Source organism: Oryx dammah, unplaced genomic scaffold (genome assembly GCF_014754425.2).
Source record: "Oryx dammah isolate SB20612 unplaced genomic scaffold, SCBI_Odam_1.1 HiC_scaffold_14, whole genome shotgun sequence".
In the NCBI taxonomy this organism is placed as follows: Eukaryota; Metazoa; Chordata; class Mammalia; order Artiodactyla; family Bovidae; genus Oryx; species Oryx dammah.
Window position 1 is genome coordinate 16,474,361 of NW_024070198.1, and position 25,448 is coordinate 16,499,808.

The 25,448-nt window shown below is 41.2% G+C and overlaps 1 protein-coding gene across 3 annotated transcripts in view; it reads left to right on the forward strand.

The window, feature by feature from the left end:
* The first annotated feature begins 10,961 nt into the window (after window positions 1–10,961).
* ENTPD1 (ectonucleoside triphosphate diphosphohydrolase 1) overlaps window positions 10,962–25,448 on the forward strand; it is a 98,924-nt gene continuing 84,437 nt past the window's right edge. For 2 of the 3 annotated variants that reach the window (XM_040254623.1, XM_040254624.1), the window contains exon 1: window positions 11,217–11,741. In XM_040254623.1, the coding sequence (XP_040110557.1) occupies window positions 11,726–11,741 (16 nt within the window). In that variant the 5' untranslated portion in view covers window positions 11,217–11,725. Of the gene's footprint in view, window positions 11,742–25,448 lie in introns of all 3 variants that reach the window. The other variant, XM_040254622.1, reaches the window with a different exon arrangement.

The window sequence follows — 25,448 nt, forward strand, 5'->3', positions numbered from 1 at the left end:
TTCTGAAAGTAGGCATGTGTCTTGTAATTAAATGTCAGAAGAAATCTGTCTGTTTCCAGGCAGAACTGTAAGTTATGCTGTGTTTGCCATTGTGCACATATGTGCTCAGTTGCACGGAAGATCTTTTTTTTCTGATCACCAACTCAACAGTTGATCGCCAACTCAACAAATTTGTAACTATGCTTAACGTAGGTGTATTTTAATTTACATTCTTGATTCCCAGTTGGCTTTCGAAACCTGTTAAAGATTACAATTCAGCAAACTTACCTTTTTTTTTTTAATGTGGCAGATTAGCTGTCATATGCCGAGTAATGAATTTAAGAAACAATAGGAATTGTTACATACTTTGGACTAGATCAGAAAATTTCAGAGTTGGGAGAGATTTGTATGATCAAGTCATGAGCTGAGAAGGAGTTTTATTTGAGAATGGTTCATCTAGTAAAAGATTCCAACTAACATTTCCCCCTAAAATTTAAGCACATATGCAAAACACTGGCTTGGGTGCTCTGGGATTTGAAAGGATGTGTATGCGGAGGAGAGAAAAAGAATTTGTAGTCAGGCTCAAGAATCTGAAGTCAGACTCTTTAGTTGTGTATATGAGATATAGTCACGTTAGTCACTCAGTCGTGTCTGACTCTTTGCGCCCCCGTGGACTGTAGCCTGCCAGGTTCCTCTGTCCTTGGGATTCTCCAGGCAAGAATGCTAGTGTGGACTGCCATTCCCTTCTCCAGGGGATCTTCCTGACTCAAGAGTTGAACCTGGGTCTCCTGCACTGCTGGCAGATTCTTTACCATCCAAGCCACAGGGAAGCCCTTGCATAGGAGATAGATCACACTTGAAAAGAAGCTGGAAGTGCAAGGCATTAAGCAAGTGCTGTTACTTAGCAACTTCCCTTGTAGTTCAGTTGGTAAAGAATCCACCTGTAAGGCAGGAGACCGGGGTTCGATTCCTGGGTTGAGAAGATCCCCTGGAGAAGGTAATGGCAACCCACTCCAGTAGTCTGGCTTGGGAAATCCTATGGACAGAGGAGCCTGGTGGGCTATGTCCATAGGGTCGCAAGAGTCAGACATGACTTAGCGACTAAACCACCACCAAATGACTTGGCACTTTGAGAGGAGAATTATGCTCTCAGAATTTGGAGGAGCTTGGAAGCCTTTAAAAATAACCATGCAATTAATAATCTCAAAAGTAGAAAAATCACTGTTACCTTTCTCTACCCTTTATTTTTTCAGGCTCTGCTGGCCTGGAATGGATGAAGGGCCTAATGTAAAGGAACACAGGATGCCTGACTTTGGCCTTGTCTCCAGTTTGTCACCCCCACTAAGCTCTGCAGAGGCAGAGACATTGACAGCAACATGAATACCTCTTGCTTCAGACTGGCCTGGTATTGTGGGCTATTATTGTCTTCAAAGAATGAGTGTGTGAGCCACCATGTTGAAGTCTTGAGCATACGACTCTAGAAGCTATGTGTTCTATAAGAATTTCTCCTGCCTCCTAGCACTAGCAGTGTCCTGAATTAGAAATTTATGTCCTTGGCAGTCTTGATTGCCTAGCAAGGATGGTCCAGCACTTAGGGTCAGTTAAGTGTGGTGAATTTTTCTTAAGTACAACTTGTCTCCTTCTCAGAACTACTTTAAGCTCTCCAGGCAATGTTCCCATATGAGGGTGGTCGTCTGGAGAAGCGTAGGCATTCTCTTCCCTTTTTTATTATTTTTTCCAGGTTCTGGAACCAGCAGTCAGTTCTCCTTCCTGCCCTCCCCTGGCCCCAGAGTTTGTGACTTCTCCCCGGAGACACTTACTGGAAACTTTTCGAGCCAGTGAGGCTTTTTGCCTTTAGGCCAATGGGAATATTGTGTGTCATGGATGAAATGATTTGAGTACTACCATTATCACATGGAGTCTATGTAACAAGACTGTTTCCATGTCTTGGCACAGAGCCTGAGTTAACTTTGCTTTGCTGGATGTAGGGACAATGAATTCTGTTTGAACAAGAAATCATGTGTAACAAATACTTTTGCAAAACCATGTCCTTTTAGCAGTTATTTTAGTAAAGATGTCCTTCAGCATTAGTTTCAGTACAACAGATGCATTTAAACACCTATACAATGCTTAACAACATATTTTTTAAAAATCAACTTTTAATTTTAGAATAGTTTTTGATTTATGGAAAAGTTATAAAGATTGTACAGAGACTACTCATATACTCCATATCCAGTTTCCTCTATTATCTTAGTGTGATCGATTTGTTATAATCACCCCTACCCTTGCCTGTCTGTAACCTTCCACTCCCACAATGAGAACCCTCACTCATATTGTCATCTGTTTACATAATTGTCCAGTGCCAGTAAACATATGTAGTAGTATATGAACTTTGAACCCATATCCCCGTGGGAAACAGCTGTATCAACAGAGTCATTAGTTTTTGTATGGTTCCTTCTGCCTTTAGTTTTACAAACTTCACTCATTTCCAAAGTGACTCAGGGAAGTAACCTTTTTCCTACTCTCTTCAATGAGGTTCTTTCATACATTTGTAATAGAGTTAGATTCTTTTGTCATAACCGACATTCCATTCAGGGATCCCTTAACCTCATGGATGATTTCTTTTTTTAACTGTGTACATTAAGTTTCATTCTTTGTCCTTTAAAGTTCCACAGGCTTTGACAAATATTGTCACGTATCCATCATGATAGTATCATACTGAATAGTTTCACCACTCTAAAAAAGTCCCTTAAGCTTCACTTATTCAAGACCTCCTTCTGCCCCAATGGATCTAGGGCAGCCACTAATCTGTTTACCATCTCTATCTAAATTTAACATTTAAAAAATATTTTAAAATTAAAAAAATTTTTAAATCATTGGAGATTTTATAAATCAAATGGGTTTCCCAGGTGTCCCTAGCAGTAAAGAACCTACCTACCAATGCAGGTGATGTAAGAGACACGGGTTCGACTGTGTCGGGAAGATCCCCTGGAGGAGGACATGGCAACCCACTCAACTATTCTTGCCTGGAGAATCCCATGGACAGTGGAGCCTGGCGGGCTACATCCTTAGGGTCACAAAGAGTTGAACGTGACTGAAGTGACTTAGCACAGCACGTTAATCAGTTGGACTTTCATAGATAGTACTTTCTTTAGAAGTGAATATCTTTGACCTTAAAGATATTATGTTTTTTGTTGTTTGTGTTTAGTTGCTAAGTCGTGTCCAACTCTTTGCAACCCCATGGACTGTAGCCCACCAGGCTCCTCTGCCCATGGGATTTCCCAGGTAAGAATACTGGAGTGGGTTGCCATTTCCTTTCCCAGGGGATCTTCCTGACCCAAGGATTGAACCTGCGGCTTCTGCCGCATCTCCTGCATTGCAGGCAGATTCTTTAACCACTGAGCCACTGGGGAAGCCCAAAGATATTACTGCTGTTATCAGTTATTATACCTGAAACTCATGGATTTGAGGCTGGCCTCTTGAAGTAGCAATACAATTTTATCATTTTTAATGAAGGAACATTTCACTCATTACATCTGCAAACCTCCGAGACATTTAGAGTAATCAGGATACTTGATGTAGGGGGTAGAAGGATGAAAGAGGTAAAGGGGATGTTTCAACAGAAAATATAAGAGATTTCAGCTAATGCAGGAGAAGTGATGGGTAGCTGTAGCTCAGAATAGAGTGGTTATGAATCAGTTGTTCAATACTTGCTGTAAACAAAGATAATACCTAGACAGCAGAGACTTTATCAAGTCCTGGGATCAGGTTAGGCATTTACCTGTAGCTCAGGATCTCTATTTTAATTCTTCAGATTCCTTGTTGAGTGTCTGCTCTGCTTGATTCCCATGTGCCTGTGCCTGGAGCATGCCTTCTTCTTGTGCAACTGTTTGGTCATGTACTTCCCCTTTGGAAGAGCTGGCCCCATTCTGCAACATTCAAGGGCTTCCCTGAACTCAGAGTCCAGGGCATTCCTCCCTGACTTCCAAGGCCACTTGCTTATCCTTGAAAGAAAAAGGCATGAGTGACCCTTGGTCAGACTTCACTCTCCAACCCCCTATTTCAGCATACCCCTAGTCCCACAGTTGCTGTTGAATATGTAAGATCACAGTAAGTTTGGGGAAGGGCTGTAGAGAGGTCCTATGTACTGGAGGAGGGAAGGAACTTCTGTTCTCTTCAGGGTTGCCGTGGGGTTACTTCTGAAAAATAAATGGAAGGTATTAGAGAGGGGAAAAGGAAGGGACACAGGAAGAGAAGACAATATTTTATTTAATCTGAACCATATACCTAGCGTATAAGTGAAGAGGAAAGAAACGGAAACTTGGTGAGTACCAACTATGTGCTGGGGTCTCTGTTGGGAGTTCTTATAATTTATTTCCTCCTTTCCCTACCGTGGCTCTGTGAACTAGATTTTTTAAAGAAAACTTCAGTTCACAGATAAACAGGTTTAGAGAGGCTCACCAACTTGTCTAATTTCACACAGTGAGGATTTAAATCTAGATCTCCTTAACTCTAAAGCCCTGGCAGCACATTAAAATGACCTGAGCTCTTAAAGAGAAATCCTTGCTTGAACCTTAGACCAAATTCCAATCTCTGAGAATGAGGATGGGCGTTCGCGTTTTTAAAGCACCGCCAGTGATAACAACATGTATAATGTGCAGCTGGGGTTGAGAGCCCTGGCTCTGCTCTGAGCAGAGCTTTTCCTTGTACTTAGTGGGTCCGTCATGTATGACTCTTTGTGACCCCCATGAACTGTAGCCCACCAGGCCCCTCTGTCCCTGGGATTCTCCAGTGAGAATACTGGAGTAGGTTGCCATGCCCTCCTCCAGGGGACTCTTGCTGGGCTCCGGCGGTGCAGGCATATTCTTTACCACTGAGCCAGTACCCTTCCTACTCTCCTAAAAGAAGGGAAGGGGTGTCTTCTGAACCAGTGTGCACTCTAAACACTCCCAGAGTACTTTTAGGTCCAACCCATGCCCTGTTTCCTAGCCCTCACTGTGGTTCTTATCATCACACCTGTAAGCAGGCAGATGGAGTAGGGGCAGAGGTTATTATCAATGATGAGTGAGTGAGTGAAGTCACTCAGTCGTGTCCGTCTCTTTGCGACCCCATGAACTGTAGCCTACCAGGCTCCTCTGTCCATGGGATTCTCCAGGCAATAGTATTGGAGTGGATTGCCATTCCCTTCTCCAGGGGATCTTCCCGACCCAGGGATCGAACCTGGGTCTTCCGTATTGTAGACAGGTGCTTTACCCTCTATATGATTGAGTTAATCTAATCCATGTTTGTTTTTTTTTTTTTTTTAATAAAGCATGTGCATGTGGTACTGATAGACTGTCAAGGCACAGTATCAGATACTGGCAAGAAACTATAATGATGGATATATGTCATTATATTTTTGTCAAAACCTGTAAACGTACAGGGTTTCCCTGGTGGCTCAGATGGTAAAGAACCTACCTGCAATGCGGGACACCTGGGTTTGATCCTTGGGTCAGGAAGATCCCCTAGAGAAGGGAATGGCTACGCACCCCAATATTCCTGCCTGGAGAATTCCGTGGACAGAGGAGCCTGGTGGGCTACAGGCTATGGGGTCGCAAAGAGTCAGACATGACTGAGCGACTAACATACATACACATAGAATGTACGACATCAAGAGTGAACTCTAATATAAGCTATGGACTTTGGGTGATAGTGAGGTATCAGGGGAGGCTCATCAGTGGTAACCAATGTATCACTCTGATGGCAGATAGCAAGCAAGACTGTGGCAGTGACAGAATTATATATGGGAAACTTCGGTACTCTGTTCACTTTTGCTGTGAACCTAAAACTGCTCTAAAAAATAAAAGTCCATTAAAAGTGAAAAAAAATAGTGTCCTGAAAATTTGATATGATTTTCAAAAGGTGCTGGTAAGTTTTGTTTGTTGAATATTCTTACAGCAAATACCAAGTAATACTGATTTAGTATCTCGGTTTATAGCAGGTGTAAGAAGATGGGGTTTGGGTGTATTCCCGGTGGGAAAAAATTTTTATAAATTCCTAAGATTAGATTTTAAAAAGAACTAAAGAGCCTCTTGATGAAAGTGAAAGAGGAGAGTGAAAAAGTTGGCTTAAAACTCAACATTCAGAAAACTAAGATCACAGCATCTGGTCCCATCACTTCATGACAAATAGATGGGGAAATAATGGAAACAGTGACAGATTTTATTTTGAGGGGTGCTCCAAAATCACCACAGATGGTGACTGCAGCCATGAAATTAAAAGACGTTTGCTCCTTGGAAGAAAAGTTATGACCAACCTATGGGGTCGCACAGAGTTGAACACAACTGAAGTGACTTAGCAGCAGCAGGAGCAGACAGCATATTAAAAAGCAGAGATATTACTTTACCAACAGAGGTCCATCTAGTCAAGGCTATGGTTTTTCCAGTAGTCTTGTATGGTTGTGAGAGTTGGACTATAAAGAAAGCTAAGTGCTGAAGAATTGATGTTTTTGAACTGTGGTGTTGGAGAAGACTCTTGAGAGTTCCTTGGACTGCAAGGATCTCCAACCAGTCCATCCTAAAGGAAATCAGTCCTGAATATTCATTGAAAGGACTGATGCTGAAGCTGAAACTCCAATACCTTGGCCACCTGATGCAAAGAACTGACTCCTTGGAAAAGACCCTGATGCTGGAAAAGAATGAAGGCAGGAGGAGAAGGGGACAACAGAGGATGAGATGGTTGGATGGCATCACCAACTCGATGGACATGAGTTTGAGTAAGCTACTGGAGTTGGTGATGGACAGGGAAGCCTGGTGTGCTGAAGTCCATGGGGTCAGAAAGAGTTGGACATGACTAAGTGACTGAACTGAAGATTAGATTTGTTAATTGCCATACAGCATTTAACCTTTTACCTCATGTTTCTTGAAGTATGATTTACCATGTCTAGGACATCCCTATCAAGGATAAAAGCCCCCATGCTTTTGCAGTCTCCTTTTAGCCTTGAAACCAACCACAAGTAAGAACTGTTTAATATAAAAATGACATAACATTTTGAACACTGTGTCAAATGTTATGAAGAACATTTTGGTATATTCAAAAATAATAAAAACTGTATAGATAAACACAGGCATTCTTGAAATTGGGGAAACATGTCATTTTGCACAATAGTTACCCTGGCCATTTCTTTTAAGATACATAAAAGCAGAGTACCTCTTTTCATGAGTTTTATCAATAGACTTTTGTTTTAGTGGAGAATTAGAAACAGTGTCAAGACCAGAATGCCCATTCTCCACCCTATCCCAACCAGCTACCTCTGCCCCCCAGATGCAGAAACTACCATCATTACTCTGTCTAGTTAATGTTATTCCTATTTGGTCACTGTTGGGTGTATGGAGAGTGCCTCAAGTAGTCAGATGGATATTGCTGTGGATATTGCATGTTGGATAGAGTATATAGTCCTTTTTAATTTCTACATCTAATGTTATGTTCCACAAAGAAATCTAAGAAAATCCTGATACAGCTGCCTGATTACTGTGCCACAGGAAAAAAAAATGCATAGTGAATATACTTTTCTGGCTTATGCTGGTATAACAACTTTTTAGCTTTGACCAGTTTGTTGTTCAATTTCTTTTATTTTTCAAATAAATCTTACAAATAATCTCTTTCATCTGACTGTTTGCTTCTTAAATGAAATGTTGAGGCTTCAAATTATAGCAATTTAAAAAACCCAGCTGAACCTTGTCCTCTTTCAACCTCCAAGCTGATTTTACATATGGCTACCGTCTCAGTAAATATGAAATCATGTCTTTAAAACTCTGGAACAATTCCCTGATAAAACTATTGTATATCATCAGTTTCCCACTTTTTCACCTAAGATTCTTTTTTTTTATCTTTTATTACAGAAATCTCAAACATACTAAATGGAGAAAATAGTAAATCCAATCCCCATGTACCCACTATCCAGCTTCGAAAATTATCACTTCATCTGTAATCTTGTTTTATTTATACCTAATCTACTACTCCTTTTTGAAGCTAGTCTCAGACTTCTGTAGATATTTCAGCATGTATTTCCAAAAGATACGTACTTTTGAAAAATAACCACAATATTATATGTATCTTTAAAAATAACAGCTCTTTAACATTATATAATATCCGGTGTTCAAATTTCTTCAGTTGTCCTGAAGTTCCTTTTAAATTGGTTCAAATCAGGATTTCAAGGCCCAGTTACTGCATTTTCTTGGTGTATCTTTTAAATTTCTTTTAGTCTATAGGTGCCCCATCCTCTTTTTTCTTCCTGCAACTTCCTTGTTAAAGAAATTGAGTTATTTTATAGTGTTTCCTCCAGATCAAGTTTTACTGACTGCATTCCTGTGGAGCCTTTTAATTTTGTTTTCAGTGCCCCCAGGCCTCCTGTGAGCTGGTAGTTATATATAGAAGCTTCAATGTTGGCAAGACTGCTTCAGAAGTTGTGCTGTATACCTCCATCAGAAGGTTGTCAATGAATGTTCGTACCTACTTTTGTGATATAAGCAATCATTGGTGATTATGCTTAGGTTTATTTATTTATTTATTTATTTGTAGGGAGGTTCTTTGCACAATGGTTATACTCAAATTTTTTTCAATTATCTGGAATACTTGAGGGAGAAACTTCTCCCTCTTCGTCAACTATTTGGCCCTTCTATTGGTGCAGTTTGCGCAGCAAAGGCAGGTTGAGTGTTGATATTTTCCTTTTTTATTTACATTTTTTTGGAATAATGAATTGGTTCCAAAGATGAACAATGATTTCTTTATAGTACCATCATGAATATGTGAGTGTCAATATATCTAATGTGTTTCAATACATTTCAGTTATTATTTATTATTGCCACTCAAATTTTTTATTACTTTGGCTAGTAGAAGCCACTTGAAGTTGGCTCCTGAGTCCTTTCGGAGTGACCCTAGCAGTTTTAGATGGTGTCCTTTATTTCTGGTATGACAAAATGTTCCAATCTCATCTTACACACTTCTTGCTTCACACTTGGAATTTGCCATCTTTCCAAAGAACCTAGGTTCATTTTCGTGGAAAGCACTAGAGATCACTATCTTGTGCTAGGATAGAAGACAGTAATTTATTAAAGACTTAGGAATGAGCTCTGTGGATATTTGGGAGAACAGTACTGTAGGCAGAAAGAACAGCAAGTGCAAAGGCTCTGAGGCTAGAGCAGAGGCAACATGAAGAGAACAGTAGGAAAGTCAGAGAGGTGATGGGGAGCAAGCCAGGTAGGAACTGCTTTATGCTTGGAGTGAGATGGGAGCCACTGGAAGGTTTTGAGCAGAAGAGTGATATGCTTGGTTTGGTTTTAACTGAATGACTGTGAGTACTGGGTACAGAATGACTGAGCAGGACTGAGAGCAGGATCTGGGAGACCAGTGGGAAGGCTATCGTAATAAACCAGATGCGAGGTGATGTGGCTTGGCCCAGCGTGGCAGCACTGGGGGTAATGAGAAGAGGGCATGTTCTGGAGGGGGCTCTCCTTGACATGTTCACATGCTTGTCTTTTTCTCCCACATAACCTCTCACTCACTGTGGATCTAGATCATTTTTTTTTCTCCTTCTAGCTTTGACAGTCTTTTTTCCATCCTATAGTTCACAGGATATTTTGTAGACATGTTCTTTTGGGAACTTTTCTCTGAAACAATGATGCCCAGACAGTCATAAACCCATTATAAAATTGTTGATTTTTACAGATATATCATCACATCAATTATAAACAATTTTACCACAATCGGACAAATACCAAACTAACATTTCTTATTAGAAATCTTGGTATCTGGAAAAGGCATCCACTGGATTCTCATTTAGTATGACTAGCTTTTATTATAAATGGCAAATGCTCTAACTCTGAAACCTTTAGTAAGGTAAAGAAAGAGTCTTGTGTAGACTCAGATTTATTAAAGCACTAAACTTTTTTTTTGGAGGTGGGGGTGGGGGTGAGCGGGGGCTGTGCCATTAGGATCTTAGTTCCCTGACCAGGAATCAATCCCGTGCCCCCTGCAATGGAAGCATGAGTCCTAACCACTGGACCACCAGGAAAGTCCAGCATGAAACATTATTGAGCACACAGTATGCTGCTGAGCACTGAGCAAATAACAGAAACACCTAAACTGAAAAAAAAGCCCCTGCCTTTATTAAAGTATGATTAAAAGTATAGTGGAGAATATATTTTTTATAGAGTAAAAAACAGCCTTTAGTGGTCACCAATTTAATAGCTTATGGAATATATATGGAAGTAAAATGATAGCTCAGCTGGTAAAGAATCTACCTGCAATGCAGGAGACTCTGGTTCAATTCCTGGGTTGGGAAGATCCCCTGGAGAAGGGATAGGCTATCCACCCCAGTATTCTTGGGCTTCCTTGGTGGCTCAGATGGTAAAGAATCCACCTGCAATGCGGGAGGCCTGGGTTCAATCCCTGGGTTGGGAAGAGTCCCTGGAGAAGAGACAGCTACTCACTCCAGTAATCTGGCCTGGAGAATTCCATGGACTGTATAGTCTGTGGGATTGCAAAGAGTCAGACACGAATTAGCAATTTTTCACTTTCACTTTCAAAATGTTTTATGGTGTAACTGATTCTAGACACAAATTCTCATGCGGAAGAAACAATGTAGAAATCAGATTTATGTTCTGCTTTGCTGCTATTTATTAACTCAACCATTCATCAAAAATCTACTCAGCACCTACACTGTGGGAGAAACTGTATCAGGTGCTGGAGAGCATGGTAACAAGTAAGAAAGAGCAGCTCCCTGCCCTCAACAGGAACATGAACCTGTAGTTTAACATCTCCACATCTCTATCTTCGCTTAGACTACATGTCAGGTCTCTTTGAAACCTAAAATGCTAAAGTTTGACAGCCTCGTGGAGGGAGAAGGTGCCCAAACACGCTGCCTTAAGACTTGGGAACTTACCTTCCTGTGGGTTGTCTCTTATCCTGATTTCAAAATAACTTCATAGACACCGTTTCTTTTTAATGCTTTGGTCAGTCTGTATTTGGGTCATCGTGGCAAAGCGTGTGGCAATTCCTGCCTATAAGACTTCAGAGGTAGGGGGTGAAGGTTTGGAAAAGGTAGACAATTCGCATCAGCACAGCTAGACAGCTGTTCCCAGCCAGCAGCCTTCTCTGCCGTCCCACCATGACTTCCGACGAATACCACGGTTTCTCAAGCCGCAGCGTCCTTTGCTTGGGTGACCTAGTGCTCTTCTGGCGTAATGAACTCCAAAAAGGGATTGCTCATCAGGGAACCAGAAGTAATCGGATTTGTGGGGCCAGCAGATCTGTTCCTGAGTCCCATCCTTTTTCCAGTGGGTATCAAGGTAACAAGTTTCTTGTTAGCTTGCTTCAAAATTGCAAAAAGTAAATCGCGCTTTTTTTATTTGCTTGCAGACAAGATACATTTTTCAAGGGGGGAGATGGATTTCTGTATCAAAGAGAGAGGGGGAAATCTGAAGCGAAATCTGAACACACATTGCCTCAAGAGAGAAAAAGTTACAGCCCAAGCAAGCTTTAGGGGAATGAACTGCTGAACTCCTCGGCATTCTGTCCTTTCAGTCAATGAAAAAGACATAGGGTTTGAGGTTCCTTCCGAAACGGGGCAGGCTAATTTAGCCCCTCCCATGATTCCGAGGGTCTGTTATATCTCTGTTCCTTGAGTACCTCTTTCACTGAGACCGACCACAGCAAGCAGAGGCTGAAAAGTAAAGAGCAAAGAGGAAGAAAACAAAAGCTGCCAATTATGGAAGATAGAAGGGGTAAGAGCAAAATTGATTTGATCTGAATCCTTAAGACCAGGAAAAAATAAAAATAAAAAATAAAAAAAAAGGAAACCAAAAGCCCAGACCAAAAGCAAGTACTTGAAAGAGCAAGAGGCAAAAAGCCCTGTATACACTTTCCCACCCTCTCCTTCCGAGAGGAGGCAGAGAGAAAAAACTTTGGGGAATATTTTACAAAGCCAAGCTCCAGGGCTACAGTCGAGGGTGACTCTTGAGCAAGCTGGAGCGGCTCATGAATATTTATGAGCAATTGGTATTCAGATCTGGTTTTTTAGAGGCAAAAGACTTCTTCCGTCCCCTCACAGTTTAGGAGGCAGCTGCCTCTTTTGCAGTCCGGAGTCGTCTTGCTTCGGGTCAGTACCTCACCGCGTTTGCTGGAAGATGCTGGGCTGCCCGTGTAGATTTGCTTTGTTCTCGAATTTCCTGTGTGCTTTCCTGTTGTGAAATTAGCAAAGGCTTCTCTGCCTGGAATTAGACAGAGAAGTTAATGTGGCAAGAGGCTGTCTCAACAGGACCCCAGAGTGTGTCTTGCAAAAGGCTAAACGTTTCTTGGGAGGTGTGGGGGAGTGTGCATGAGTATGGGGGTGGGGTGGGGTGAGGGGAGGGAAGTCTCTAAGAACAGTTTTGTCTTAAAAAAGTAAGGCTTATCTGACTGACTGACTTTAGATTCTGTCTAAAAACTAGGAGAGCAGCCTGGTTTGCACAGATGGTGTGCGATCTCTGTCTTTTACCTCTTTTGGGCATTTTCTGCCAGGACAGAGAACACAGAGAGCTAGCTGCTTGCCAGCCCATGGGAGCCAGGAAGAATGTCTGCAGCAGCGTGCTTGTGTAGGATTGCAAACCTTCATTACCTCCGCTTTCTAGTATCCCCATGTGTTTTTATCACATCAAATGTGGAGGAATGGGATGAGTAGCCAATAGAGTTCCTAATAATGATAAAAATGATAGCTGTTAACATTTTCGTCTTTCTTCTGTGCTGGGAGCCGTCCTAAGCCACTCCCCGCGACTTATAAAGTGAGTGCTATCATCATCCCCATTTCCCAGATGATGGCATTGAGGTAGTGAGAGAGTAGCTTGCCTTGGCATCACACAGTAAGCGGTGAGTTTGGATGCAGGTGATGGACACAGGGTCCAAGGGGCTGTTTCCGCATTCTGTTGCTACAATTCAAAGTCTCCTGCTACTGCCCTGACACTGTCGATTATGTTTGCAAATCTTTGAAGCTACTGGGGAAATGATATTGATGAAATCTCAAGTCTGGGAAGCAATCTGCACTTTGCCATCAAGTTTACATGCATTTTTTCCTATTTGGTGCCTGTGGCCATTCTTTATGTTAGAGTCCAGGCATTTTTATTATTGCCTTTTATGAAAGGGCAATTACTGCCTTTTATGACTGAAGCCAAGAAGGGCTAGATGACAGGAGTCACACAGCTAGTTTTCAGAAGTCCACAGCAGACTGTCTCCTGCCTCTGGTTTCCCTTCTAACCTGCAGATGGAGCTGAGTCATCTTGCAACTTCTGTCCCCACCCCCAGACACTTTTAGTTCCTCAAGGGACTTGGGGAGCGTCTTTCCTCCTTCTAGACTGTTGCAAGTCACTTGTCTCTGCCTTTAAGGCTGATTTAGCTCTCTCCTTCCCGTTTAGTCTGGAACCAAGCTGCTCCAGCTTGATTTGAATCTGGCTCCACCATTTACTTTAAGCCTCAGTCTCCTCATCTTTAAAATGGAGAGAATAATGTTATCTACCTCACAGGGGGCTAAATGAGGCTTCTCAAGCAGAGTTCTCAGAACAGGGCCAGATGTATATAGTATGTGCTCAATAAATGTTAGCTGTTGTGATCACTCCTTGGTTTATCTTGGTTGTTAGTCCCTCCTCCAAGCCTCCTCCAACACTTTGAGCCTTATATTAGCCATCTGTTGGATGTTTCTACTACCTCCGTACTCACACCTAAGGTGGCACTTGTACTTGTCCATATTCCTGCTTTCTGCATCACTTCCCAACCTTCCCTGACTGTAATTTCTTTATGCTTTGGATCTGCAGTGTCAGGCACAGTGTTTAGCACATAATGGGTGCTCAATAAATAGTAAGCAAAGTGACATTATTTTAGTTGATATTCATCCAAGTGTCAGTAGGCTGGTTTTTAAGGGGACCTCTGAGTTTGCAGTAGAGTCCTGCTGGTACAAACAGCTCTTTTCTGCAATATGTAAAGACATCCCTCTAAGTGAATACGCTGAGAATCAAAACACATCTCTTCTAGGTGGGTGATCCTCAGAGTTGATGTGACCCTATGCTAGCTAGGGCACCCAGTTTAGCCAGTCTAGCTCTGGCTGAACTTCAGCCCCCAACTCCCCTTCCAGCCCAGGACCAAACTGGAGATTTCAGATGCCTCATAGCACTACCTCATATCACTGAACAGAACATCTGGTTGCAGAAATAGTGTTCTTCCAGCCCCATTTACAGCAGCCAAAGTCTGAGACAATGTGCTCTGGAAATGGAAGACAAACAAGTATCACAGAGGTTGGTCCTGGATAAAATCTTAAAGTACATTAAACTTGTTTCCAGCACCCTCCCTTTCCTCTTCCTGGCATACCTTCAAACCCATTTGACAAATATTATTGTATCTTCCATTTGTAAGTCCCTGTGGCAGATGTGGGGTGTAAACAATTTGCTCACAGTCTAGCAAGGAAGGCAGTTATACACACAACCAACTCTAATTGAAGCCAGACTCTGCGAAGTGCTAATAATCATAGCTAACACTGGTAATTTATTATGTGCCAGGCACTGTCATTTTCATGTGCATTGTCTCATGTAACCTTCACGAAAACTTCCTATGATACAGGTTTCTCCATCTGACAGCTGTGGAGGGAAGTTACCTGGCCAAGGTCACCCAGCTAGTAATATTCATAGACAAAGGGGGGAATTTAGACCCTTATAGTCCAGCGGCAAAGCCTGGATTCCTAATAGATTAAGTTCTCCTACTTCCCTAAGAGCCATACTAAAAGTTTCAGGAAAATCTCCTGGGAACCAGAATAGGGAGTGATGATTTTGGGGAAAACTTCTCAAAGGATGGGACACTTCAGTGGGACCCAGAAAGATGAGTAGAGTCTGGAGCCCACAGTAAGCATCTTCCAAGTCCCTCGGTGCTTAAAGACCAGTTATCTCTCTTACCTAAACTACATGCTAGATTTAAGAGTAAAAAGCTCTTTTCCACGTTTTCTAAGTTTCAAGTAGGGAACCTATTTACATGTTCATCCTGGAGATTTGAAGGCAGAAATCCAAAGTTTGTCTTGCAAGATCACTGGGCCTATTTGGTAAACAGTTTTTACAAATGGCAGTGACTGGTCTCGCTTGTACTTGGCCAAACCACATTTTAAGTGTGTTTTCTCCACTGTGTGGTCTTTTGCTTGCTTCTGATTCCATAATCAGTGGTATGCCCAAGAGAATTAATGTTTAATCCCACCTGCCTGTGCAGAGTGGGGCACATCCCCTGGTCTGTTTCCTGTGAGCTCCATTCTCTGAAAAAGTTTGGAGGGAGACCAAAATTGAGGGCAGCCCTTGCAGTGAAGAAACATCAAACCTCTGGATGGCTTGATGAAAGTGCAGATTGGCTGCGGTACTAGCTTTGTCTTGGTGAGCCTGTGTGTGTGCTCTGAGACGGTGTTTCTTATACGTCAATGTGCACTGCGTGTGCGTCAATGTGCACTGCGTGTGCGTCACTGTGGACCTTGTTAAAGTGCAGTTGCTGGCCCAGTAGCTCTAGAGTGTTGGCCTGAGATTCTGCATGTCTGACAAGCTCCCAGGTGGTGGTAAAGCTGCCCCCTAGGCCACATTTCAACTGCCACGTCATAAGGTCATTGCATGTCTTAGTCTCAGGACTTATTTTGGTACCGAACAACCAAGCCCTCCCTCCCCAGACCTCCACCCGCTGAAGCTACCACTTTGAGTTACTGATCAGCTATGTCATTGCAGGATGATAGGAAACCTAGTTCTTTCATTCATCTGTTCTTTCAGTGAGTGTATATCCCAGAATTTTGCCACACAAGAAACAAAATCTGAATCTTAATCACATACAATCTGTTATTACACAAAAAAGGCCCTGTGTTGGATTTCCTGAATATCTCCCACCTTTTATCTGTGTCTCCAAGATTCCTTAAGCTGCTTTCATTCTCTGCCTCCAACCTGGGAAGTAGTGGCTGCCCGAGTACTTTGCTGGGTGTCTGGAGTGCCAGAGAGCTGGGGCTAGCAAGGATTCCAAACTCTGAGGCTGGGAGCAGCATGGCAGGGACACCCTCTACACTGCAGAAGTGAGGTGAGAAGGATCCCAGACACAAAGGAGGGACGTGAGTGCAGGGAGGATGGATGCGATTTCTTGAGGTTTGGAAACGTGAAGGAATTATAAGGAAAAGAGACGTTGTTGGAGTAGAGAAGGCAGGGAAGTTTGCCTAACATACTTCCATCCCACAGTTTTTGTGCTGGAATTTCAAAATGAATTTAGAGACCCAGGAACAATGGCAGTACAAGCCCTACATAAAGAGGTATTTCCTTCTAATCCACAGAAAGTATGTGGACAATTCCTTTATATCCGTGAGGATGTAGGGAATATGGCTCATACTTGTTTAAAAACAAACAAACACATGAAATATGAATTGGAGAAGAAAAGAAAAACAATCACTCGTGACAGTATTTTGGCGTATTTCCTTGCAGCTCCTTTTTCTAGCCGGGGTTCTCTCTCTTTTAGCACTTACTAGACTAGGACTTTGCTAAATTAAGAGATGGCACTGTGATTGTGAGCTTGAATATACAATTTTAAAGCCAGACTTCTAGTGCAGTAATAAAGGACAGGTATTTTCTGCCTCATAGCATAGTCTTTGTTAGCATAATTTTTATAGTCACATAGTTTAACAATGTCCCTGTTATTGAACATTTAGTCTGTTGCCATTTCCAGTAAACATCTTTGTGTGTGAAGTTTTTCCATGTGTGGGGTTGCATGCTGAGGATAGATTCCCAGAAGCAGAATCACTGGATTAAAATTTGTAAAATTTTTAAAAGTTCTTTATTACTGTCAGCAAGTTGCTTTACCAAAGTGAGACCCTTCGTGCTTCCACAACAGTTCTTGTTTTGCTACATCCCTGAGAGATTAGGGTTTTTTTTAATAGTCTTACCCACTTTTATGTTGTTTTAGTTAGTATTTGTTTAATTGCCAGTGAATTTGACATTTTACACATAGTGTTCTCCTTTTATATGCTCTCTCATTGCCTGTTTCTTACTCATTGGATTTTATGTTTGAAATTAATTTATGTGAGCTCTTGATATAATAAATATATTCAAGTTTTATGCTATATTTCAGTTTTTCTGAAATCTTAATGTTTTTATACAGAGATTTACAACTATGAATAGATCCAATGCATTTCTAATCTATGGTATTATGTTTCCAAAAAAGTTTGATATTGCATTTATTGTCTCTTAACCCAGAATAATTTTTCTAAAGTGCCAAGTAATTGTCATTTTTATTTAAATCATTACTTTTAATTAATTTTTCATTTTATTTCACAATGATTAGAGAATATGGCTTTAATATTTCTGAGGTTTCTTTGAACCAAAGCATGTAGTGAAGTTTTACAAATTTGTGAATGCTTGTAAATAAGATATATTCTGTTTTTAAGATACGAAATTGGATATTTGTAAATTTATCCAGTCATTTCAATTATATGGTAATCCCTCCTCAACCATAATTTTCTCCTATGTGAAATTATAGTCTATGTGCATTAACTTTTATATGCTTTTATTGTTACGTATGCATTTTCATTCCAGGAGAAAGAATCCAGGGAATCGCTTTTTATTATGGCTTATTAGAAAAGGATGGGGAGTGGTGATGGAGACTTAGGACTATAAAAAGAAGTAAAGTAGATGCAGAGAAGGAGTAGTTCAATAAAGTTTTGAGAATGATGAAAGAAGAGGAGATAAAATTCTCAGCATCTTAGGCAGAAGAACTTTATATAGCTACATAATTTTAGGAAGTATTGAAGTGTGGTGTGAACGAAAATTGCCAGATGTTTCCCTTCCAAATAATAATTGCAGGCCTCAGGTGGCTAGAGCCAAGAGGTGGATCTCGTTGGCAAGATTTAGGAAGTGAGGGTCAGAATTTCTGAACTATAAAATTGAAACAGGATTGCTCAAGTGGATAAAAACTCAGACACACATGCACAAAAGACATCTGAAGCCATGTGTCATCAGCAAAATAATGTTTTAGGCATTGCACTGAAAAGGCAGGATACAGAGGACTTTAAAAGCTTCCAGTGAACAAGGATTGGTAAATAGAAAGTAATAGTGCAGTGGGCTTCCCTGGTAGCTCAGCTGATAAAGGATCCGCCTGAAAGGTGGGAGACCTGGGTCTGATCCCTGGGTTGGGAAGATTCCCTGGAGAAGGGAAAGGCTACCCACTCCAGTATTCTTGCCTAGAGAATCCCCATGGACTGAGGTGCCTGGTGGGCTGCAGTCCACAGGGTCACAAAGAGTCGAACATGACTGAGCAACTAAGCACGGTGTACAGTACTTATATTTTCTAATGTAAGCTGTGTCAAATGTTCTTGATACCATCTTTTGCTTAATGTCTTCTTTTTTATTTATTGCTTTTTTTTTTTTTTTGGTGTACTTGCAAATAATCATAAAGGCTTTTTCATACATTTATTTTCTTTTTCTTCTTTTTTTGGTTGATATAATAATGGTGGTAGGCTGCAAAGATTGCAGCGTTGAATCCCTGGAATTTATGAATGTTTCCTTATATGGAAAAAGAGTCTTTGCAGATGTCATTCAATTAAGGAATTTAAACCGGGGAGATTATCCTAGATAATCACAGATGGTCTAATAAGAGAGAGGAAGAAGGAGTCCTGACACAGAAGAAGGCAGTGCAATCACTGTAGCAACGTGTTGTGCTACTGGCTTTGGATGGGTATAGAGGCCACAGCCAAGGAATGGGGAATGCACAGAATGCCGTCAAGCAGATGGACAAGGAAAGGCAGCCCTGCCCACACTTTATGTTAGTCCTGTGAAACTGACTTCAGACTTGGTAACTTCAGAATTATAAGAGTAAATGTGTGTTGTTTTAAGCCATTGAGTTTATGGTCATTTGTTATGGCAGCCATTAGGAAACTAATACAGTAAGTATTTAATACATGGGTGTGGTGAAGGCTTAGTTCATTAACCCACAGGTTTATAGTGTTTTGAGCCACATGCTGTTCCAGTCAACTTGCAGCTCTCAAACAACTATTCGAAGTTGGTACTGTCCCTCTCTTACAAAATGAGAAACCAAGGAATAAGTAGTTAACTGACCTTCCTAAAGTCTCTCAGTTGGTAAGTGCTGAGGTTGACATTTGAAGCCATAGTTGTTGATCTTATTATTTTGAAATATAGTTCACACACCATGTAATTAACACATTTAAAGCCTATGATTGATTTTTTTTTTGCTGTCTCGCATATAGGGTTATCATTACTATCTTTCTAAATTCCATATATATGCATTAGTATACTGTATTGATGTTTTTCTTTCTGGTTTACTTCACTCTGTATAATAGGCTCCAGTTTCATCCACCTCATTAGAACTGATTCAAATGGGTTCTTTTTAATGGCTGAGTAATATTCCATTGTGTATATGTACCACAGCTTTCTTATCCATTGGTCTGCAGATGGACATCTAGGTTGCTTCCATGTCCTGGCTATTATAAACAGTGCTGTGATGAGCATTGGCGTACACGTGTCTCTTTCAAATCCAGAGCCCCCCAGCTACCCCTTCTTTCCAGAACTCACTTATCTGAACATTTCAGCTCTCCCTAGAAGACCTTCCAAGTGTTGGTCTCCAGAGCCCCCATGCTGGGGTTTGTAATGAGGAGCTGGCCTGAAGCATGCCCACTCCTTGGAGTTTATTTGAATATGCTGGCTGCCTTGGTTTAGGACTCTGTAGAAGATACATAATGAAATTGCTCTTGAAATGAATTACTGTAAGAGAAAAATTATATACATATGTTTTTTAAAACAAAATACCTGTATATAAGCTTGCTTAAACAATTATAGAAATGATACTTGCTTTAAAAAAATGATTCATTGTTTTTAAACACATTTACAGAATTGTACAGATATCACTATGATCAATTTTAGAATATTTTATAACCACAAAAGGAAACCCTGTACCCATTAGCGTGAATTTAATTAATTTCCATGTAGTTCTTTTCTCACTGTCTTTATTTTTGAGTTCTTAATTTTAGTTCCTTTCATAATGATCTGGTACCTCTGAAAGTAATTTTTTAGAAGAGCATCAATGTGGTAAGAGAGTGACAACTTGTCTAAATGTAGATACCTTATCCCCTTCAAGTAATTGGAGGCATTCCTCTATTGTTTTGAGGAGTTTGATTCTGTAAAGAAGTTTGAGGACACTGTTTTTCAGCTTGAATAATTTTCTGTTCTCTACTCCTGACATAATTTTCACAGTAAGACAACCAAGTATAGACTTTCTTTTATAGATTTTGCTTAGAAAATGGTAAACCCTCTTGATTTCCAAATTCAGAACTTCTTTAGGCAAGAAAGATTTCTCTGGTCATAACTTGAATCAGTGTTCGTATTTTGCTCATTTGCTTTTCTTCTTCAGTGACTTATTATTTGGATCTCTTATCTCTGAACTTATTCCATCTTTCTTCCTTTCTTTCCTTTATTTTTCTTTGTATTTTGACAATATTTCCCTAAGATTATTCTCTATATCACTCATTCAGTTTTCCTTAGTTATCTCTAGTATGACCTTCCATTCAACTGCAATATTTTAGACTTCCATGAAATCTTCTATCTCAGTGTATTCTCTTCTCAAAGCAACATCCTCTTATACCCGACCAAAAAATAAATAAATATTTTCCTCTCTTTCCTGCATCATATCTATTTTTGGAAGCAGGCTTTCCCTCTACCATTTTTTCTACCTTATTGCAAAATTTATTTAAGCTTGATCCTTTTGAACTGTGGTGTTGGAGAAGACTCTTGAGAGTCCCTTGGACTGCAAGGAGATCCAACCAGTCCATTCTGAAGGAGATCAACCCTGGGATTTCTTTGGAGGGAATGATGCTAAAGCTGAAACTCTAGTACTTTGGCCACCTCATGCGAAGAGTTGACTCGCTGGAAAAGACTCTGATGCTGGGAGGGATTGGGGGCAGGAGAAGAAGGGGACGACAGGGGATGAGATGGCTGGATGGCATCACGGACTTAATGGACGCGAGTCTGAGTGAACTCCGGGAGTTGATGATGGACAGGGAGGCCTGGCATGCCTCGATTCATGGGGTCGCAAAGAGTTGGACACGACTGAGCGACTGAACTGAACTGAACTGAACTGAACTGAAGGCCTTATCCTTGAAAGAAAAGAAAAGAGATATTTTCTGTATGTGTGCAAGGATGAATGTGTTGTAACTACAGATTGGCCCTTGCCATCTACCTTTACAAGCATAAAACCATGTGCTGCTGCAGCTGCTGGCTTTTAACATCCCCTGAAGGGAGTTCAGAGCGGAGAGCAGAAATGAGGCTCTGGAAAAACTGGCAGAACAGGTCTTCAGATAGATACTTTCAGAAGCTGATTTTATGAGCCCAGTTCTTTTATCTCATCTAGAAAAGCACTAAATTTCTTCTTTTATTTCTGCTTCTTTTGATTAGCAGAAACCTTCTGCAAAAATATATGCTTAAGTGCATGTACTCCCCCTTCACCAAAATCACATATATACTGACCTTCCACCTAACTCTTTGGAGCAGTTTCTCAGGGCTGTCTGAAATGCTATTTCCGCATCTATATTCCTCATTTGGCTCCAAATAAGACTTAACTTGCAACTCCCACATCGGGCATTTTTCTTAAGTCAACAGTGTTTTTCATCTTATTCTAAAAGGAGTTTAAGGAAGCATTAAGGGAGATTCACCCTAGTTCAGTGTTAGAGATTAGGAATGAGTGGTCTCCCCTTGACTCCCTTAGATCCATTTGGATCCTGAAATAATACAGTCACCAAATTCTAGGTCCCCCTTCTGTGAGTGGGAAGATATCTCAGTCCTTTACCCATAAAATTTCACTAGGAGCCAGGAAAGAAAAATTCTCTTGCCATAGAGTCATATTTCAGAGGATAGCGAGACTAGTGGTGTCAGGATTCTGTCAATATTTTTGTCCAGAGGCATAAAGGCATTCAGGAAGGACCCTTCTCTGGGCCCATTTTCTTGCTTTTCCCCTTTTCTACTGAGAACAAACCTCCATTAAACTGCAGAGTGAGCTCCTGTTCCACTGCTTAGTATCTTGGCCAAGTAATGCCATTTTTGGAGAACAGTTCTAAGTCTCTGTATACTCATGGTAGACCTAAGGTTACCAGTTCACAGAGGCAAAAACCCCCACACAAACAAGCGAAAGAAAGCAAGACAAAACAACAAACCCGGGGGCATCCCGAAGAGCTCCCTCTCCCCTCCCAACACGTGCCACTTCTCGCCTCCCATAGTGCACTTAAAAAAAATTATTTATTTATTTTTGGCTGCACTGAGTCTTCCCTGCTGCACAAGGGCTTTCTCTAGTTGCACAAGGGCTTTCTCTAGTTGCGCAAGTGGGCGTCTCACTGAGACCAGGTCTAGCGTGCACAGACTTCAGTAGTTGTGCCTCCCAGGCTCTAGAGCGTGGGTTCAGCAGTTGTGGTACGTGGGCTTAGTTGCCCGGCAGCATGTGGAATCTTCCCAGACCAGAGATCGAACCTCTGTTCCTTGCATTGCAAGGCAGATTTTTAATCGCTGGACCACCAGGGAAGCCCTCATAGTGTGCTTTGGTTGGCTCCAAGTTAATGAGTATCGTGAGGGCCATCTGAGACCTCTGCTTATTTGCCCTGGTCATGCTGTCTTGTCTCAGAAGAGGTGATGCTTGCCATTAATATCATTTCTTAATACTAATGCACTGACATTTTTTGAGGGGAAAAAATTTTTTTTAGGATACAGATACAGATTTTCGCAAGAATGTGAGAGCGTATATCAAAGTATTTCCAGTTATGCAATCATCATACTTAGTGGTCATAAGACTTGGCTTTGTGAGATACTCTGGCAGGAATGAACCAAGAAGTTTGTGAGCAATGGGAAGAGACTAGTATTGGGCTTTGGCAATAGTCCATTAGGTGAGAGATGATGGGGACCTGCCTAAGGCTTTGATGGTGGGTAGGGGAGGAGGGGGGGTTTCTCTGGTGGCTTAGCAGTAAAGAATCCACCTGCAATGCAGAAGCTGCACGATATTTGGGTTCGATCCCTGGGTTGGGAAGATCCCCTGGTGGAGGGCATGGCAACACCCCACCTCCAGTATTCTTGCCTGGAGAGTCCCATGGACAGAGGATTTTGGTAGGTTACAATCCATGGGATCACAAACAGTCAAACATGACTGAAGCAGCTTAGCACACATGCACACAGGGGAGGGGGATGAATGGGAGGGGCTGGATTTAAGCAATATTTATAAGGTAGAGTCTGAGGTAGAGTGTGGGTGGTTTTTTAGGAGAGAAGGAGATGAAGATGTTAAGATTTATTTTCAAGTTTAGCTGTGGATGATTGGGTTAATACATATTTATGGATAAAACTAGGAATGGGGGAGGGAGAGAGGATTTGGCAGGGGCAGAGAGAGATAATAAGTTCATCCTGGCACATGCTAAATATGAGATGTTTATAAGACATCAAGGCAGAGCTATTTTGTTGGTTGCTGGAAATTTGAGTCTAAAGCTTGTAGAAGTTTGAGCAAAATCAAGAGATAATGGGAGCTGGAGTTGGAGCATGGAGTCAGTGGTTGAAAATATGAACATTTGAAGTATGAGTCACTGTGGAAACTATAGGGAATGAAAACAGAGAGGCTGAAGAACGGAACCCAAGGAAACACCAACAATAAAGAGATGGAAAGAGAAAGGACTTAAGAAGAGAGATTCAGAAAGAAAGCCCAGAAAGGTAAGAGAAAGCCAAGGAGAGTCTGAACCTGGTAGCCAAGAGAGTGTCTTGAGACCAAAGCTTCTAGAAGAAGTGCCAAAGCTTCCGATTAGGCAAGAAGGAGAATGAGAGGAAGAATCGTATTTTCTCTTTTTCTAGCACACTTCCCGCCTCGACCCCTGCCCCATAGTTTAATGTTTTTGGGAGTTGGGAGGCACTCTATAGTATTTCCTACCCACAGACCCTTAATCCCTCCAGCAAAACCCTTCAAACTCTAATGGTACATTTTACAGTGGAAGAGATGTGATCAGGTTTGGGAATTTGGAGCTTATGAATATTCTTGGTGGAAACTGACTTAGTAGAATATTAAGAGGTTAAACAGCAGATATTAAGAAAGTAGGAACATTGAGCTTATTACATGACTCAGGAAGTGAGGTGGTGAAGGGAAAGAGAGCTGACTTGAGAGGTTAGGTCAAGGGAAGAATGTTGCAGACTAGAGTGGACTTGATTATGTTTAAAGGATAAGAGCCAACAGTGGAGGATTCCCTACGAGTCCAGTGGTTTAGGACCCTGTGCTTTCACTGCTGAGCCAACTGAAGGAAGATGGACTTATTCATTCAACAAGTATTTACTGAGCAAAGAATATATATCAAGCACTGTTCTAGGCACTGAGGATACAGTGGATCGCAAAACAAAATCCTTAACCTCACAGGGTTTATGTTCTGGGTGGCATACAGATAATAAGCAAAGGAAAAAGGTAAGATATATTTTAGTGATGAAAAGTAATCTAATTAAAGCAGGGAAGAGGACTGAGGAGTCTAGGGAGGTTATAATTTTAGATGAGGATTTTAGATAAGGATCTCTTTGAGTAGATCCTGATTTGGGACTTTTTGTGTTTCCTGGACCTGGAGGTTTGTTTCCTTTCCCGAGTTAAAGAAGTTTTCAGCTATTGTATCTTCAGATATGTTCTCTGCCCTTTCCCTCTCTCTTCTCCTTCTGGGAACCCTATAATGCAAATGTTAGAATGCTTGATATAGTCTTGCTGCTGCTGCTGCTTAGAGGTCTCTTTATTTAAACTTTCCTCATTTTTTAAATTCTTTTTTTGTTCAGCTTCAGTGATTTCCTCCACCCTTCTCATTAACTGATCCGTTCCTCTATATTGTTTAGTCTGTTGTTGATTCCTTCGAGTGTATTTTTTGAATATTTATTTGGCTGCCTTGGGTCTTGGTTGTGGCATATGGGATCTCTGTCATGTCAATGGACTCTAGTTGTGTTGTGCAGGTTTACTTGCTCTGCGGCATGTGGGATCTTTAGTTCCACGACTAAACTCACATACCCTGCGTTGCAAGGCAAATTCTTAACCAGACCAGCAGGACAATCCCTCCTTCTTCTGTATTTTTCATTTCAGTTATTGTACTCTTCACCTCTGTTTCTTATTTGTGTTTTCTCTTTGTTAAAACCTTCTAACTTCTCACTCTGTCATCCATTCTTCTCCTGAGTTCTTTGATCTTTGTAATCATTACACTGATTTCTTTACTGAATGGATTGCCCATCTCCAACTTCACTTAGTTTTTCTTCTGGGATTTTATCTTGTTTCTTCCCTTGGAACATGTTCCTCTGTCACCTATTTTGCCTAACTTGCTGTTTTTATTTCTATGTATCTGGTAGGTTGGTTATATTTCCCGACTTTAGAGAAGTGGCCTTTTGTAGGAGATGTCCTATGAGTCCCAGCAGTGCACTCCCCTCTGG